The sequence below is a fragment of the Anolis carolinensis genome, chromosome 2, assembly GCF_035594765.1.
Source record: "Anolis carolinensis isolate JA03-04 chromosome 2, rAnoCar3.1.pri, whole genome shotgun sequence".
NCBI classification, from domain to species: Eukaryota; Metazoa; Chordata; class Lepidosauria; order Squamata; family Dactyloidae; genus Anolis; species Anolis carolinensis.
In genome coordinates, this window is record NC_085842.1 from 146,016,358 (window position 1) to 146,035,336 (window position 18,979).

The following is an 18,979-nucleotide window of genomic DNA, read 5'->3' on the forward strand; positions in this document are numbered from 1 at the left end:
TAATGTTTTTCGCACTTTATTAATTGGTCATCGGTGGCAAGCCTTTTCTTCAACTTGCATCATTTTATTTGCTATTAAGAACAATGTGTAGCATACATATCTGCCTGGGGGTGACCTATCTTGATCCATACTGGAATTGAGTTTCCTGCCAATGCTGACAAAGTTCTTATCCTTCATCTGGAAATGCAGGGCATGATGGGAATGAAACCCAACCATAGCTCCAGAACTATAGTTTTGTACCTCTCTTTTACAGTATAAAATTGTGTTTTCTTTTGATGTGAAAAAGGCTTCACACAACTTACTATAGCAGGTATAGTAACATTTAAGGTACACCTATCCTAAGTTATTACTGCTGGGAAGGAAAACATAATTGATGCTTCAATTGACACTTATTGACCCCAATACCTACTGCTATTTTGTAAAGTCACTAGTGACAACAGAAGAAGCTGATGCAGATACAGAAAATCAGTCATGCTAGAATTCCCTTCATCCCCCAAGAAACACAGGCATGCTAGTTGTGGATGATTGGAGCTGTAGTTCACACTGAAGGGACAAAAACTGCCTCAAGATATATATAGTTATAAGACTATCCCTTTAGAACTGTGAAACAAACTGTTAAATATGTAAGGACATTCTGTTAAGAGAACTCAACTTCTCACAAAGAGTACTTTTCTCATCTTAAGAGTAGCTTCATATATAACCTCACTTTCTTTTCCATGCATACTTAGCACCTTCATTCTGAGGTTGTGATTCCCACTGAGAGGCAGCAAAAAACCCGACAGAACCTATTGGCAATTAAGCTTACATATGCAAAGCACAGCAAGTAATGTCACTTCCTATCTTTCACCACAAAAACTACAACAGCCATTTGACAAAATTATTTTATAAATAACATTTTTGGACAGAATAGAGCAGTAGCATAGGCAATCGCAAGAAAGTAGCTGCTTACATTATGGGCAAGTTTATTCACAGGACATAGTCTGTAGTCTTATTGAAAGCAATTCATTCACTAAGGACATCCTTAAGACCTCCAAAGATAGCAGAACACTTAGTCATCCTTAAGGCCTCCAAAGACAGCAGAAGGGACACTTTGCTGCTCCAGCTGAACCTCTGTAAGAAAGAAGGAATGGGAATTGGTATGGAGGACAAGGAGAAAAAAGGATTAAGCCATACCCAGTAGCAGTCCTCTCTTACCATCAGGCTCATTGTCTTCACTCTCATCTCCATCATCCAAGTCAATGTCAATTTCATCAGGGTTAGCCTGTTTGGTGAGTTCAGCCAATTCACTGCGGGAAGCATCGCTCCTAGAAATAATAAGGGGAAAATTAGTATCTGACAAAAGGAACAGCTGTATTCTGACAGTTCCCTCTTCAGGGATCCACTTGTTCTTAAAAGCAAAATTCACACATACGGCTTTCACTAATAAGGAGATCAAGCTATCCACCCAGCTTCCTATCACTCTTCTCTACCTCAAAATGTAACTCCAAGTTACGCTGGATATCAGAACATACAAAATAATTAGGTAAGTGTTAACATGACAAGCACAGCTATGTGAGTGACCACAATTAATACAATAACAATGCCAAGTGGTTTACATAGGCAAATGGCCCATGGGAACATAAGTAAATGAAAGTCTTATTCATTAATCCTTCCCTCGTAGCACCTCTTACTAACAGCTATACTATACAGCCCTCATATTTGCAGAACTGATACACATAGTTTTATTTATCCACTTCCAACAAAATACGGTCTCTAGGGTAGGTGGGACCAGAGGAAGAATTCCCGATAAGCTCCTATGGGTGCAAGGAAAGCCATCAGCTGTGTGAGAGGTTGATCTTGTGATCTTGACCTTTGCATCAGCAGAGAGGTGCCCTGGGCAAGGGGATTTCAAGAGCCCAGTTCCTGCCCTGGATGTTTTGCCAAGATGGAGGAAGGCAGTCTTGCCTACATCAATATATACCTGACAAACAGGATTTTCTCCTTCGCTCGGGGCTGATCTCTTTCTGCTTCAGCTGCCAGCTGCTCTGCCCGCTGCTCTAAGAGCTTCATGTCATCCATGCCACTCTGTCCAGGTGCCAAGTCAGACACTGAAAGCAGAAGAGAAGCAGAAGGGAGGAGTAGGAAGAGGAGATACAGCTGTCACTGCCTTCTGTCAGGTAGCACAGCAAAGCTTACCTGTGCCTGTGGCATTGCTGTAAACTTTAAGCATTTGAGAGGCCATGAAGTTGACTTGAGTATTGTAGGTCGCCTGCACGCTTCGTTTGATGCGCAGCATCTCTCGAATAGTGTCTTCATTCCCATGTCGGATCTCAAATTCCTTCCATGTCTGCCAGAAGTTGGTAGTGGTCTAGAGAGAAGAAGTAGGTGGGCGTTTCAGGAGCAATTGGGGAAGAGGCATTAATTGCTTGAGCAAAATCTATCTTTCCCATTTCAGATGTGTTTCACCTCTGCATTATCATGGCAAAAGCAATACAGAGAATATGGGGCTAAATGCAGAAATGTAGAGTCAGTTGCTGCTGTTCTACATATTATCTGCATCAGATCTGGCCAATCCTTAAGCTACAGGCTACAGAGGGAACAACCCCCTCCCCTTGAAGTCTTCATACCCAAATATATAAAAAGTTATCAGAGGTTATATCTTTGCAAAAATAATACTGTTACCAATCAATATCTGAAGGGTATAAAGAGCTAGGATTTCTAACCTTTGTTACTGTTGTGTGCCTTCAAGTACTTTCTCACGGGAATCTTACAATGAACATATCACAGGGGTTTCTTTGCATTTATTCAGAGGGGCCTAATATTTGCCTTCTTCTGACACTGAGAGAATGTGGCTTCCCAAAGGCCACTTAGTTGGTTTCAGTGGCTAAGCAGGGATTCCACCCTGGTCTCCCAGAATCACCATGATGCTGGCACCTATTTCTAACCTGGTTTCATTCGAACTTAGCTCATCCAAAAAAGCATCTATTTTTCTTTTCTTCCTGGAAATAAAGAACAATTGTGTGAAGATGCCCAACTAGCTATCTAGTACAGTAGTCTCGCTTATACAACCTTCGCTTATCCAACATTCTGCATTACCTAACTCGGTCTGCCTTTTAGTAGTCAGTGTTTTTGTAGTCAATGTTTTCAATCCATTGTGATGCTTTGGTGCTAAATTTGTAAATGCAGTAATTACTACATAACGTTACCATGTATTGAACTGCTTTTTCTGTCAATTTGTTGAAAAACATGACGTTTTGGTGGGTGCTTAATTTGTAAAATCATAATTTAATTTGATGTTTAATAGACTGTTCCTTAATCCCTCATTATCCAACATTTTTGCTATCCAATGTTCTGCCGGCCTGTTTATGTTGGATAAGTGAGACTACTATACTTGTAACAGGTTACTTACACGGGGATCAGAAATCTGTGAACAGTAGGAATAAATGGCCCGAGCCCGATCGATTTCACCCAGCTTGCACTCCATATCAGCAAAACGCAGGCACATCTCCCGGGCGTGTTCATCTGACAGCACCTGGAGAACAAGGTCATTTGTTAAAAGTTGTACCCCACTCTTTTCTACTTCAAGAACAGCTAATAACTAGCAGCTAAATGCAGTCCCAGATAAAATGATCATGCACATAAGCAGTAAGACTACACTATCAACAGTAAAAAGCGCCAGTGTTAAGAAATTGGTAAGCTCTTGAGTGACAAAAAAAACCCAAAGTGAGCAAGAAAATGAGCCCCCTGGGCAGACTGCCTAAAGCAAGATGGTGGGATATCAACACAGAAGAAATTCTCCCCACAGCTCCCACTGCCCTCATCACTGAATGGGCCACAGAAGGCTCCAAGGCAATGTTCACAGGGAAAGGCAGTCTCAAATGAACAAGGCTTTGTCAAATAGCACCCAACACTTGGAACTGTATTAGACAACAGGAACACATGGCACAATGTCCTCAGGCTGGTTAGTGGTGATGACACAAGGCACACACCTCTTTTGTTGCAAGGTAAGGTAGGCACCATGCCCCCAAGTGTCATTTTTGTGTGCCTAGCTTTCTCTTGATACCAACCCACATACAGTTGGGAAAGAACTGCCCCAAATAAAAATGTCTGCTCCTAGAAGGCCCCAAGTGCAGCAATACTCCTTTAAAAGTAAAAATCCCTTTTCCATGATTTGTTTTACCTTGGAATTAACAACACTAGACCTTCTAGACTCTTTCCGTTCCATTTCTTCTTCTCTTGGCAATTTTTAGAGCTGGTGTGCAGCTCACAATGGGTCTCAGAAGTGCATACTGATCCCCCTTTCTCATCTACTCAAACACTATGGGACAAATTACTTTCTCTATAATCGGGGGGACGATATCTGACCTGCAGTTAGCATTGTTTGGAGAGAAAAAACTAACCTCAATTGCCTTCTCATAGATGCTGCGGGTGTGTGTGACACCATAGATTTCAGCGGCTCTCTTGATGTAGATATTGTACATGTCATACTGCTCTGAAGGTTGCACAGCCTGAGTGGCCCGCTCATACACTGCCATAGCATGGCGGGCCAAGCCATATTCCTCCTCCAGCTTTGCATACAGGAGATAGATAGCTAAGAATAGATAAGAATAGATAGCTAAGAAATGCAAGTCAAGTTACATTCCCTCTCATCCTTGGAATGCTACCCCTCGCTGACTCTTCAATCATTCTTTTTTCGCTTATGGGTGTAGAGTTATGGAACCCTTTACAGCAAAAGATATAAACAAATCCTGAGAGAGGAGGAGATGGAGAAGCATTTTTTCACTTACACCGCTTGAAAGAGAAGTGTTTATCAGGCCCCAAGGAAGAAAAAATCCCCTTTGGCCAGCTACCAGATGAAATTGATCAGGACAGGATATAACTCTGGCTGCACTCTCACAAGACTCAGCTTCTTTGATCACATATTAACCCCTGTCCACCCACTTCATTGGGATGGATTAACGTCTCCATCCTGTTCACACAATCACATACTTTTAGCATATTTCTGGGGACAGCCATCCAATGCCTGTTCAAAGAGGTCCCGAGCACGCTCCAGCTTCTTGCCAGCATAGCGGTCGATGAATTTAGTTAGGTAGGTATTCCATATGTCATACACATTTGGCCACTTGAAGAGTGAAATGCCTCTCTCGTATGCCTGCCAGAAAGAATGGACAATGGGAATTGGGAGTTTTGTCTCAGAAAGCTCTTGCCATTACTTGCATGCATGTATAAAAGTGCCACACTAAATCAAATCACTGTACCATCTACTTTGACCACCAGCAGCCATCCAAGGTCTCTAGAACAGAGTGGTCCTTTTCTAGTCTTATTAATAAAAGAGGCATTTTAATCAGAGATGCCAGGAACTGCTTGCATGCAAATTGTGTGTTCTAGCACATAACTATGAGCCTCTGTTCTCCACACTCTACTTCTCTTTTCCAAAAGTCTCAGCTTGTTCAGCATTTTAGTGACATACTGTAGAATATACCTGTATTTACTCGAGTCTAATGCACCACTGAATCTAATGCGCACCTCAGTTTTCAAAACCGTGAAACCAAAACTATTTGCTGGCAAATGTAATGCGCAGCGGCAAAAAGTGCACTGTTTGTAATTTGGCCAAAAAAGGTTCACATTACAGTGCCTGCCTATTAAGAATTTCTTCTTTAAAAACAAAAGTGTTAGAGCACCAAAACTTTCAGCAATGGAAAAGATAAACTTGGGGGGCATCTATGCTGTAGAATGAACCCACTTTAACTGCCCTGATTCAGTGCTATGTGGTCATTGGGGGCTGCCAAAGAATGCTGATGCCTCATCAAACTACATATCCAAGCACTGAGCCAAGGCAATTAAATTTCAGATTACATCCCTCAAAGAGGAGCTCCAGGTGCAGCTCCTGAAGCAGTTTCCCCTTTTGCTTTAGCTCATTATTAAGATTATCATAGTACACAAATCTAAAGCGCACCCTAATTTTGGGAAGGTAATTTAACCAAAAAGGGTGAGTGAGCATTAGATTAGAGTCAATATGGTAAACCATACATGTTTTTTGTTGCCGTTCTGTTTCACTCAGCCCTTGTGGCATAACCTGATTTCTATTTCCTTCCTAATTTGTCCAAAGATACTAGAGTTACAGGTTCTGCAGGGTTTTCCTCTGTTATCCAAACAACAGTGCTAAGCATATTTTAGCTGCTTCAAGTTTGAAGTTTTCTCCTCTGCAACACCAGCAGCTCCTAACCAGGTAAACTTCTACTATCCTGGCTGCAATGGAAAGCGGAGGGACACCATCAACTCACCTTGAAGCTCTCCTCAAAGTAGTTGTGCTCTTCCAGGAAGAGGCCATAGTTGATGATGATTTGGGGAGTGGCAATGCGGAGGTCCAGAATGCGATCATACACAGCTTTAGTAGACTAAAGAGGATAACACAAGAGAAGCTTTGATACTAGGGTCCCCGGATCACTACAATATCAGAATTACAGGCATTGCAAGGTCCCTTAGTCATGTTCTCATTTTCCAAGGCAGTGAGGGGACTACGAAGGAAGAAACACCTTATCATATCCTTGTGTCCCTGCTAACAAATATCTTTTCAATCACAGGTTACTGCCGCTCATCACTTGTCAATGTAGATACTCCCTAGGCTTGTATTACACCAAAAGGGGGTCGCATAATAGCTCCCAGCTAGATTGTGGGAGCATTTAGAAGCAATTAATGTAAGTAAGGCACAGGCAGTGGACTTCATGCTAAGTAGTTTGATATAATCAGAGGTACAAGGGGAAATAGACACTAGTTCTCTGTTCCTCATTATCCTCTGAAAGAAGCAGATAGCCTCAGTGCTTCAGCAACAGCTATCTCAAAACTATACAATACCAAAAAAGAAATAGGAAGAGGAAAACACCTCTTCAATGCCTTTAAGAGGGCAAAAAACAGTGAGTGTGTCTTACACTGAATGGCTTATATGAGCTATATGTCTAGTGCAGTGGTTCTCAACCTGTGGGTCTCCAGATGTTTTGACCTTCAACTCCCAGAAATCCTAACAGCTGGTAAACTGGCTGGGATTTCTGGGAGTTGTAGGCCAAAACACCTGGGGACTCACAGATTGAAAACCACTGGTCTAGTGGTAACTAACAAATTAAGATGTCACTGTAACATCTAAGCTTTGACTCAGTACAAATTAAAAACAATATAAAGTTCAAATTTATTTCTTTATTTGTGCCTGGCTTACGCATCCCTTAAAAGACTCTTTCTAGTTTTCAGAATTCTCAAGCAGCAAAGTAATTCCCTCAGACAGTAGCTTCTCCCAATAATGAATTCTTTTCCACTCTAAACCGGAAACAGATTTCTAATTTGTCTTGAATCTAATCCCCAGATATTGATCTTTATTCTCCAGGATTTACTTCCTCTCACAATTTCCATACACACAATCAGAAAAAGATTAAAGATTATTAAATAATAAATCAGCCATGGAGTAGTGCAATAATACTGTTAGGAACACACAATGAATACAGGTTCAGTATCCCTTATCTGAAATGCCTGGGAGCAAAAGTGTTTCATATTTTTTCATGTATTGGAATACTTGCATATCTTGAAGATGGGACCCAAGTCTAAACACATTGTTAATTTATGTTTTATATCTACCTTACATACACGGTCAATATATCTATTATTTTTTGAATGGAACAATATATATATAAGCAAAAGTGTCACTATCTCACTCACACACATGAACAGTTTTGGAATGCTAGACAAGAGCTACTTAACCTGTACTTCTACTGTCTGGACAAAGTGATTAGAAACAATAGAAACCAAGAAAGCCATAGTTACTTTGAAAGTGCCCAGACTTTCTTCCAAGTCAGCCAACATGGACCAAACTTTGAGGGACTTGTATACACGGTTCTGCACAGGTTCTGAGGAATCAAAATACTCTGCTTTCTTAGCTGGGATGGCTGTAGCTTTCTGTGGAGACAAGAGAAAATAGGCAAAAGTGCAAGAAACAGTATGTGATACAACAATTCCTAGTAGCACATGGTGAAGACTAAGAATTGGGCTCATTTAGAAAAACACACTCAGTTCTTGTGGACAGACACATTTGTCTGCCAACAGGAGGAAGACCAGGCGGTTTGCTTTATCCTTCTGCACAGAAAAATTCATTCCTATAACCCAGTCACTAGATTCTTCTCTCTAGGAAGATATGCACAGGATAGAGATGTCCTATGCATAAATTTAAATAAGTAATTGGATGTTCAATAAAAAACAAAACAGCAAACCAAACTCTAATCCTATGAAGAGCTTAAAGAACCTCTCCTACATTATTATCAGACTTTTTGGGCTGTTTCCATTGTTCACTGTTTTTCTTACCCGTAGGATACGCAGCGCTTGGTCATAGTTCTCATGCCGCAACTCCATCTCTCCATATTCACACCACACACTGGCAAGTTCGTCTACTTGCTTGTAATTCACCTTGGTGGCCTTTTCAAAGATGGTTCTGGCCTGGGACAAGTGAAGCAGGCAAGGTTAGGGTAAAATCCAGCCCTGAAAAGCCTCCTTCCTACCAATGGTTGCTTTTCTTTTATTTGGGCTAAGTTACACATGAAAGGTAAGGCTCTTTATTGGAGTAATGTTGCATCGCTAAGAACGGTTCCCCTTTCCACAGCCCCAATGGTCCTATTAAGGGATGTACAGATTAGACTGTGGAGTATTTACAGCCTAGAATCCACTCCTTTTTGTTGTGAATGTAGGCAACAGCTAAGGTGCTGAAAAAAAGGGCAAAGGGAAGGCATCACTCACATCTTCTATCTGTCCATTGACCTCATAGAACTTGGCAAAAGAAACCCACAGCGTGTGTGTCTTCCCAGTGGCTTTAAACGGGTCAACGGTCTGCACTGCTTCTGTGTACGTGTTGATGATCTGAAAGGAGAACCAGAGAGTAGTAAAAGAGAATAAGCATTCATCTACATCTTTCTTCCCCCACAGCTCAATGGGCCTTGCTGTGAAGCACAGCAGACTACTATTAAGAAAGATCATCTCATGTAACCAATTATTTCTTCCAGGTATGGGTTTGCTTCTTTGCAGACAGAGACTCCCACTCTCTCATGCCATGGATCACAGAACAGCAACAAATAGGGATAAGAGGTTCATTATATGTCTAGCTCACCACAACATGGCTGCCTAGTCTTCAAACTAAAATCCCCAGTACAGCTATGTTCCATTTACAGCTATTTTCCATCTCTTTTTCTCCTTTTTTTTCACGAATACAAATGCTGAGCTAATACCTCCCTAGGTCTGGTTGTACTTGGGTTGTAGCAGTTCCCAGCTCAGGGATGGAGCTCAGATCAACACCAAAACCTGAATTTCACTGTTCATGCCACAGTCTCAGAAACTTAACTTGTTATACAATACAAAGTTCCAGTACTTAACAGGACTGTGTACTCCAATCTTGGCTATCCAAAGGATTCTGTAGCTTTCCCCTCCTGGATCCTAGCACAGGCCCTTCTTTCCTAAGTTTTCTTACCTCACGAGGTTTGCCTTCATATAGCTTCACTCGCTTGTGCCACTCATGCACATTGTGAGGGTTCTGGCGCAGGAGGACACTGTTGAGAAGCAGAGGCCGACGTGTGATAAGCTGCTCAAAGCGTGCCAGGCGCAGTTCCAGGTCGACATCATCTGTTTCCCCATGGAAAAAAGGAACAGGAATGAAAAGGGGTAGGAAGTCATCAATTTCCTTACAGATATATTCTAGTGATCCCTAGTCCCATGTATCCAACTAGGAAAAAGGGAATAAGGAATTGTTGTAGTTTTTGGGGTGTGGTGGAGTCTTCTCTGTTAAACAGAAAATTATTTCAATGATGACACCTTCAGAAGAAACATTCACTATAATGCAAAAGTTTCATAAGACTCATGGATAACTTCAAGACATCTCACTAGTTCAGGCATATGCTCTCACTCCCTAAAGTGAGACATGTTTCTCTTCCTAAAGGAAAGGAGCAGCATCAGCCTCCATCCATTCTTACCCTCTTCCTCACGCCCCATCTCTGATGTGGTCTCCATCTTTGCAGCGATCATACTCTCTTCAAACTGGGCATAGCTGTCAAAAACTTGAGTGAAATCCCGCACCGTCATCACTGTCTGAATAGCTTCTTCATACACATCACGAGCCTAAGAGAGACAGCATGAAGAAGTCACTGCTAGTGGCCCAGCTCACAAAGGTGGGCTTGTTAGGTGCCTCTGTTCTCAGCATCAACCATTCAGCAGTTTTCATTTGTACAACAACTTTCAAAGGAACTGGGTTTAAGGAAGCACAGTCAGCAACTTGGATAGGCATCTGTCTCTAAGGAGGCCAAACAGAACCAGTGGTCCAAGGGTGTTCATTTACACTGAACAATAAATGCAGTTTGACACCACTTTAACTGCCATGACTCAACACTATGGAATCCTTGGATCTGTTGTTTGAAAAGGCACCAGCACTCTTTGGCAGAGAAGGCTTAATATCTTGTAAAATTTCAGCTTCCACGTTCCCATAGCATTGCCCAATAGTAGTTAAGTGATGTCAAACCACATCAATTTTAGTGTTGATTCACCGAAAGAGGAAACTGCCTCTGGGCTGAGACTGAACGACATGGATAGGTCACCCATCTCTTCCCAAAGTGATCAGAGTTCAGAGTTCAAACAATTTAAAAGGAGAAAATGATGGATTTATTCATGTACCAAATTCAACATCCACTGATAAAAACTGTATTTTTGATCCTCATTTTAAGAGGAATTGCAGGATTACCCAAAGTTTAAACTGGAACAGGTGGAGTTTTGTCCATATATCAACAAAAGAGAGACTCTATTACTCAGTACCAATTCTCGGCAGCCTACTTCTGCTCATCATCTGTTATGGTTTTCCCCACCCTTCTGATGATCTCAACATCAAACAAAATCCAAGAAGTTTTTAAAAAATTCACTGGGCATCCCATAAAGAAATAGAAATTGTGTTTAAAAAACAACCTATAATGTAATGTAATTATATCCAAGCTGGAGGTTTTTTTAAAAAAAAAAAATCTTTCTCATGTGTTCATTGGCACTGTTGCTGAAATTTAATCTCTTCTTTGACTCTTCTTAGTTCATTAGTTTTTCTCATTTTAATTTTTTTCAGCAACCTCTCAGGTTTTTACAATTTTTCCTTTTGTGTAGATTATTCCCCCCCCCCATGTTTCCCTGTTCTGATCACAAAAATGAACTTGGTCAGACCAGATAGGTCAGGAATTCAATAATAACTTTTTATATCCCGCCTCCATCATAAAATAATTTTTATATCCTGCCTCCATCTTCCCACAGGGACTCAGGGCGGCTAACATGGGGCCAAACCCAGGTAATCACAATAAAACAGGATAAAATACATACAGAACAAAACGAGCATCATCAACAAAAATTAAACAGAATGAAACACCATACTAAACAGTAATGTAGTAATTAAATAAAAACCACCATATAAGAGTGAAACAGCAATTAATAAAAGAGGACTGGGCAAAAGTGTGAGGAGCATATACAGTGTTCCCTCACTTATTGCGGGGGTTACGTTCCAGGACCACCCGCAATAAGTGAAAATCCGTGAAGTAGGGACACTATATTTATTTTAATAAAATATTTAATATTTTATTTTAGTAGTTATACACTATTTTAAATATTTATCAACCAATCATGTGTAGATAAATCGCCTCCTCCTCCCGTTGCCGCTTGGGCTCCTTTTCTCTCCCTTCAGCTTCTCCTTCCTCCCTCCCTTAGGCTGTAAATTGTAAAGATTTATAATATTCTTTTAGAGTTTATTGAAAAACCGCAAAACAGCGAATCCGGTAAAAGTGAACCGCGAAGTAGTGAGGGAACACTGTAATTAAAAACCTGATGAGGTAGATAATAAAGTGCTGCAGTGTTAGCTGGGAGATTCGGAGGTAGGGTAAACGAGATATTATTATCAACAAAAGGGGCAGAGAGACAATACATTGGGCACTGCGGTTATAATGTGTGTGAGTGTGCGGGGGGGAGAACTGTCATTGTAGTCAATTATTGAAGACATACTGGAGGAGTCAGGTCTTTAAATCTTTCTTAAAGGCTGCCAGGGTGGGTGCTTGCCTGATCTCCCTGGGAAGGGAGTTCCAGAGCTGAGGGGCCACCACAGAGAAGGCCCCCTCCCTTGTCCCCACAAGTCGTGCTTGCGATGGAGGCAGGAACGAGAGGAGGCCCTCCCCCGAAGATCTAAGAGATTGTGCAGCTTCATAAGAACTCAAAGAGACTGTTCCAAGTGTTTGAAAGTTGCATAGTATAATCTGTGCCATTATGAATTTCCCAGCAAGTTCCACCTCCAATCATGTTCCAGACATATAATGGAAACCTCTTGGTACAGGTGCCTACCTTCTCAAAATGCCCACTGCGAATGTAGTAGTCAGCCAGGGAACACCACAGCTTGCCCAGCTGGTCAGTGAAACGAGTCAGACCACCTCGGATGATGGCTCCCACATTAAGAGATTTCACTTTATCTGGATTCTGTGAGATGAGGTCACAGAGCTCATGCCATAGCTGAAAAGAAGAGCACAAAGTGTCAAAAAGCACGAGACGCCATTGAGATGCAGGAAAAAAGATATCACAGGAGGCATCTTGAGATGGAAGAAAGGAGAGATGCTCCATATATCTTTGGAGGCTAAAATAATATGCCTCACCTGATAATTGGATTTGCCCTCCTTGGAAACAAAGCGTTCATCATTCACAATGGCAGCAAGACGGACAGCAGCCTCATCTAGGCGATCAATGGAACGCAGATACTCAATATATTCTTCAGCATTCTCTGGACTTAGCTACAACATAAATGTATCCAATTATCAGAACCCTTGGTATACCAATACAATAGTACAGAGCAAACTGATGAAAGTGCCGATTTTGGAAACACATGAAACACTTTGTACCTCTTTGCATACAGCAGACTAGTCAAACAGACTATAACTCTTCCGTTGGAGAACCTACATTTTGCTAGCAGCACATAACAGAGCAAGGACAAGTCAAGAAAAGAACTCAGGAGTTCTTGCTCTCAGTTATCCCCAGATTTTATGCAAGTCTAATCCCAACAGTGTTTTTTTTTAAAAAAAAAAAACCAAACAAACCCCAAAACAAACATAATTAGTAGAGTCACTGGAGTTCAAAAGCAATCCTGGAAAACCGCAGGTTCTATGTGGAGTTTCAGGGCAGGAAAAGTAGATGGAGGAGGCAAAAGAATGGTTTACCCCAAGGAAGCGTTCTTGCACCGACCTTGTTTAACATCTTCACAAATGATCAGCCAAAACCATCACGCACAAAGAGCTTTATATATGCTGATGACCTGGGCCTAACAACACAAGCAAAAGTTTTTGAAACAGTTGAAAACCAGCTCACTAATGCCTTGAAAGATCTCTCCAGCTACTACAAAGATAACCACCTGAAGCCTAACCCTGCCAAGACACAAGTGTGTGCTTTCCACCCACGTAATCATGAAGCCAACAGGAAACTGAAAGTTGCTTGGGAAGGCCTAGAGCTCAAACACTGTTTTGCATCCTAAATATCTTGGTGTCACCTTAGAACGACCACTAACATATAGGAAACACTGCATGAACACCAAGCACAAAGTAGCTGCATGCAACAACATCCTGCAGAAACTTACTGGTAGTGCATGGGGTGCAGACCCACAATTAATAAGAACATCAGCCCTGGCCTTGTCTTTCTCAACTGCTGAGTATGCCTGTCCTGTCTAGCACAAGTCTGCCCATGAGAAGCAAGTGGACATAGCACTGAACAAAACATGTAGAATAATCACAGGATGCCATAAACCTACACCTGTTGATAAACTCTATAAGTTAGTTGGCATTGCCCCCTGATGTGCGACGGCAAGTTGCTGCTAATTGTGAGAGAAATAAGGTCGAACATTGTGAAAGCCATCCACTGCACGACTACCAACCCCCTCTGACTAGACTCAAATCAAGGAAAAGCTTCATGAGAACCACCACTCCTCTTGATGTTCCCCCAGCAACAGCAAGAGTATCCCTCTGGGCAGCTAAACCAGGCAATTCCAACTGGATGGCCCCCCATGAGGGTCTGCTTCCAGGGGCAAACCAAGAACGGGCAACTTGGAAGTCCCTAAAGAGACTCAGAAGTGGAGTGGGCAGATCAAAAGACAACCTGGTAAGATGGCACTACCTGGAGGAATCCTCCACCTTGTGTGACTGTGGAGCTGAACAAACAACTCCTCATATGTATGCTTGCCCACAAGGCCCTGCCTCATGCAAGCAGGAGTTGTTTAAAGCTATGGACAATGCAATTGCTGTTGCCCGCTTTTGGTCCAAAACTATTTATCTGTTTGTGATTTCTTTATCACTTTGAAACTTATTTATTATGCAATGCTTTTGACACGAAATAAATAAAACTGGAGTTCAAAACCATTTACAAACCATATTTTCATTTCCTTTCCTACAAAATGCAATTGCATCCTGACTATTCTAAACAAAAGTGGGGGGAAATGTGAGAAAGATCCAACCATTAGTCTGATTCTAAGTGCTCTATCTGTCAGAATCCTCATAGTCATTTATTTACAGTTAGTCACTCAAAGTTAATTAAGTACTGATGGAACGTTGTCATGTTTTTAGTTCAGTAATAACTAGATTTACGCCAATTGAAAGAGTCACAAGAGAAAAGACAGCCAACTATGAGTTTATAGTAGCAATTTTTCATAAAGTGGTGTGTTCAACCAAAATTTTGAAATCCAGAAGCAATTTTTAATCTCAATCTACAAAAGAGGAGCTGTTTATCTAGTAAAATATTATTTCCATTTCTCTTCTCTTTAAGACAGGGGAATGGATTATGTACCATGTAGATGTTATTGGATTGCAAGCCTCATCATTCATCACTAGTGGTCATATTGGTTAGAACAGTGGTTCTCAGCCTGTGGGTCTCCAGATGTTTTGGCCTTCAACTTCCAGAAATCCTAAAAGCTGGTAAACTGGCTGGGATTTCTGGGAATTGTAGGCCAAAACACCTGGGGACCCATAGGTTGAGAATGACTGGGTTAAAGCTATTGAGACTTATAGTCCTACGACATCTGGAGGATTATATAATTCCCTATCTGTATCTTTAATAACAGTAACTGAAAGGGAATTAAAGAAGATGATGCTCTTTATGTAGGGCTACTCTCTGTAAGACTTACTGCATCTGAAAAAATTAGGAACTCTGACCTCCTCTGCATCTCATCTCCCAGTGTCTGTACATACAGAGAAAGAATAGAAAACTAGGAGATGCCATTGGTGCAAACCAATTCAGGAATGGTAAAACTAATATGTGAATCATAAGACTACAGATGAAGTCCAATGTTCCATTTCAGCAAACATTACTTCATTTAACCAGTTCTAAATAGTTCTGGGTCACATTTGATGTTAAAACTCACAAATCTACTTACATAAAATTATTTAAGTCCAACTTTAAAAAGTAAAAGTTGTTAAATGTACATTCTTATCCAAGAGAATTAGAAATGTGTCAAATAGACTTTTGTCATGCTTCCTGCAAGAAAAGACTTTGATTTGGAACAATCATTTCATTTTACTTTCAGAAGCTAAGTGAGTCATGTATTCATTCTCAATATAGGAAATCATTTTCTTCTGATCTTGCTGCATCCTCTTCAGTACCTGAAGGTCATTCAATATTTCTGCATATCCATACTCCCTTAAGTGTGTCAAACTACAAACTAAAATAAAATTTTACTCCTTACCAATGTCAGTAAAAGAACATAGTCTAAAAGAACAGAAAAGTTGGTCACAGCACAAAGAGTACAAGTCTTTCCTGAGGAGTGTAACTAACTACATAACACAGAGGTGAAAATTCCCAGATAAGACAAATATCTTTAAACAAGATGGCCTCATACCTTCAAGTATCTGCGGTAGACTCGTACAGCTGTTTCAGGTAATGGATACAAGCGCACAAATTTCAGGTAAAGTGGCCAGATACGATGGTGCTGTGTGATGGGTAGGGCCCTGAGTGCCCGGTCAAAGGTCCTGCGTGTACGAGTGATCCGACATTGGTCCATGAGGAACTGGCAGTAATCGAGCCATATGCGAGGCATCTATGGGCACACAGGATAATTAGAATGAAACAACATCCTTTTTTGATCTGACTGAAAGTCCATATTGCCATTTGAGAAATACACAGCAAGCAGTCATCCACAAGGAACTGCTTCTGAATATAGATTCCACTCTTAGCTGTTTTGTATAATGGGCACTCACACATCTGTCTTTCACTAATTTATCTAATTCTCAGTCCAACAACCCAGTTAGCTTTATTACTACTACTGCATATTCCCCCTACACAATTCTGTCAGTCATTGTATGTTCCATTATTCCTTTTGCTATCCTAAGCCTATTGTTTTAAATGGGTTTCAGTGGAAGACTTCATTTTTTGAATAGTACTTTCATTTTGCATTCCTGGGTGGCAGGGACCTGGATTAAATAGTTTTTGTGGAGTCTTTTATGCTTCTATTAATTTTAAAACCATTCAATTCATTCCCCCTAATGTACCATATTTGTTTAATTTAAATGCTGCCTTTCTCCCAGTATAGAAAAAAACTTAAAAACAAGACAAACTAAAAACTGATACCAAAAATGTGAAAACACAATTAAATGATCAGCCCATTAAAACACCATTAATTTTTAAAAACATAATTAGTTAAAAATACAACACATACACCATAAATGATTCCCTGCAACCAACTAAAAGCTTGTTTAAATAAATAAATAAGCTAGTGAAAGGATTGAAAAGTGCCACTGGCCTAGTGGGTGCACTAGTTGGGAACAAACAGTGAAAAGTTTATCTTCTGAGTCCTTAAGCAGGTGGGGCCTGTAGTAGTAGCAGGACTCAGGGCCCATCAACATAGCACTTAAAACACAAGATTTCCCGAGTTTAAGGGGTGAGGGTGGCTACATGACAGTAGCAATAAATCTGCATTAATTCGCTGCAACGGACAAAAAACACATGGTAAACAGGTTTCCTTCTATCATGATTCTAGTCGGAAAATGTGAATATTCGCATTTACTGTGTATCCCTGTACTCATGAAAAATATGTGCTTTCCTTCCCTCCTATCTATGGTGACTGCTCCACCAAGTGTTTGCTTTTAAGGAATCATGAAAAGAGAGCAATTAGAACTCTCTGAAACTCTTTATTTTAAACTTTATAATATTAAACAGAGCTTAAATAGATACTTGGGGGAAAGAAGAAATCTGGCTGAAGTATTTTTTTTAAAAAATCCAATAGTTATGCGCTGGACTTCATATGTGCACATGTGAATCTGCTGTATTTATGTTAAGATATTTACATGTGTGCATAATGGAGTGATTTAAAAAAACCCAAAATATTCCACCAGATGTCCCCTGTCCACCTCCATTTTGTTCCAATACAGAGGAAGTCTGTAAGGATGGCAGGGGAAAAAATCCCAAGATTCACAGGTCTGTGTAGGAACATGTTCTCAGGTCCCAATTTTTTTTTCTCCTCCATTTAAAACCCACATTTTTGTGCTGTCTGGAAGCTCCCTAAGAGAAAGCCTTCCTTCTGGCATATTTACACAGGGAGGTGGGATCTTTTGGAAAGTCTGGACCTAAGCAATACTGGGCTTTTAGATCATAAAGTGTACCTTAAAAAATTCCAGCCTCCTACTAAATAAGATATAAACACAAGCAAAGCATCATCATTTTGCTGCTCTTCAAAAGCTTTACTGCATCTCTAGGCTTATCCCACACCACTGTACCTTGTGCATGAAGACCAGGGCGCGTTCGTGACAATTGTTCACCTCTTCATAGCTCGGGTCTGTTACACACCTGCTCTTCACCTGTTTCCGTCGCTGCTTAAGATAATTATACCATAGCTTGTAGCTGCAAAATACAATGGATGAAAGACTTTCTTAATATCTGAGTAAAAGATTTTGTTGTGTTATTCCCTAGCTTGGTTTGGTTGTTTCTACTATCTTTATGCAAATACAATTTCTATGAAGAATTTTATTAGGACAACAAGAGGCTCCGTCTCTCAAGGTTTTGTCAACTACCTTCCAACAAAAAAGAGAATTAGATTATGGTTAAGTAATTTCAGACAACTGAAGATTAGTTACAATTATCCTTTCATTTATCTTTTTTCCTTATCATAATAATTATTTTTCAAATAAAAATAAACAAGAAAGTTTCTCCTGCCATAGATGGGGGAAACCTTTTTGTATCCCAAGAGGCCAAATTATCAGATCTGACAAATTCTGAAACAAACACCATAGCTTGATTATATGGATGTTTATTCAGAAAGGAGCCCCAATGAACAGCTCTATCTGAATGCTTGGGCCCCACGCATAACATTTAAAACTTAAATACTCACTACTGGACAAGTCCTGCCCTTATGCTTGAACCATGATCATGGAAACCAAGAGCTGCACCCACTAGAGCGCAAAGGTTTCCAATCCCCGTATATAATATGCACATTTTTCTAAATTAATGAAGCTACTGTTTACCTCCCTGGCAATTCTTTAAGAGCTCTCTCATAAATCAGATTCAGGATATGCTTGGGAGCATTCTGCTTGAATTCAATGTAGCGGATCCAGCATTTGACAGAGAAAGGATTACGCAGGATTTCCTCCTCATACTGCAGGTCTTCCTCCTCCTGCATGTGCAAAGAGGGGGCAGGGGGAAGAGGAAACATCATTAGATTTGAAGAAAAAACTGCTTTGATATATCAATAGAACTACATCCTGGCTAGGAAAAGGGAAAAATTCATAACTCAACATGCAAGTAGTTAAGAATGTGAAGATTGCACTGTACCAATCTTATCCCAACCACAAAATCATTAGGTAGACTTTAGTAAGCCTTTGTGACTCACCAACTTTAACTACAATATGGAACAATTATACCAATTCAGTCTAAAGGACTATTTCTAGTGTTACTAAGCACCAAATTAAAATTTTAAAGTGGCCTGAACCTGCTGTCAAATAATTTGCAA

General features: G+C 40.5%; 1 protein-coding gene across 1 annotated transcript in view; it reads right to left on the reverse strand.

The window, feature by feature from the left end:
• The window catches only part of xab2 (XPA binding protein 2), a 20,902-nt gene continuing 1,923 nt past the window's right edge, over nucleotides 1-18,979 (reverse strand). The window contains exons 2-19 of the mRNA XM_003217062.3: nucleotides 18,495-18,643; nucleotides 17,751-17,874; nucleotides 15,878-16,075; nucleotides 12,660-12,794; nucleotides 12,355-12,519; nucleotides 9,975-10,119; nucleotides 9,476-9,627; nucleotides 8,752-8,871; nucleotides 8,323-8,454; nucleotides 7,789-7,920; nucleotides 6,264-6,377; nucleotides 4,969-5,131; nucleotides 4,380-4,570; nucleotides 3,389-3,511; nucleotides 2,176-2,347; nucleotides 1,961-2,087; nucleotides 1,195-1,304; nucleotides 1-1,110 (exon numbers count right to left, since the gene is read on the reverse strand). Coding sequence (XP_003217110.2) covers nucleotides 1,049-1,110; nucleotides 1,195-1,304; nucleotides 1,961-2,087; nucleotides 2,176-2,347; nucleotides 3,389-3,511; nucleotides 4,380-4,570; nucleotides 4,969-5,131; nucleotides 6,264-6,377; nucleotides 7,789-7,920; nucleotides 8,323-8,454; nucleotides 8,752-8,871; nucleotides 9,476-9,627; nucleotides 9,975-10,119; nucleotides 12,355-12,519; nucleotides 12,660-12,794; nucleotides 15,878-16,075; nucleotides 17,751-17,874; nucleotides 18,495-18,643 — 2,514 coding nt within the window. The 3' untranslated portion in view covers nucleotides 1-1,048. The remainder of the gene's footprint in view (nucleotides 1,111-1,194; nucleotides 1,305-1,960; nucleotides 2,088-2,175; nucleotides 2,348-3,388; nucleotides 3,512-4,379; nucleotides 4,571-4,968; nucleotides 5,132-6,263; nucleotides 6,378-7,788; nucleotides 7,921-8,322; nucleotides 8,455-8,751; nucleotides 8,872-9,475; nucleotides 9,628-9,974; nucleotides 10,120-12,354; nucleotides 12,520-12,659; nucleotides 12,795-15,877; nucleotides 16,076-17,750; nucleotides 17,875-18,494; nucleotides 18,644-18,979) is intronic.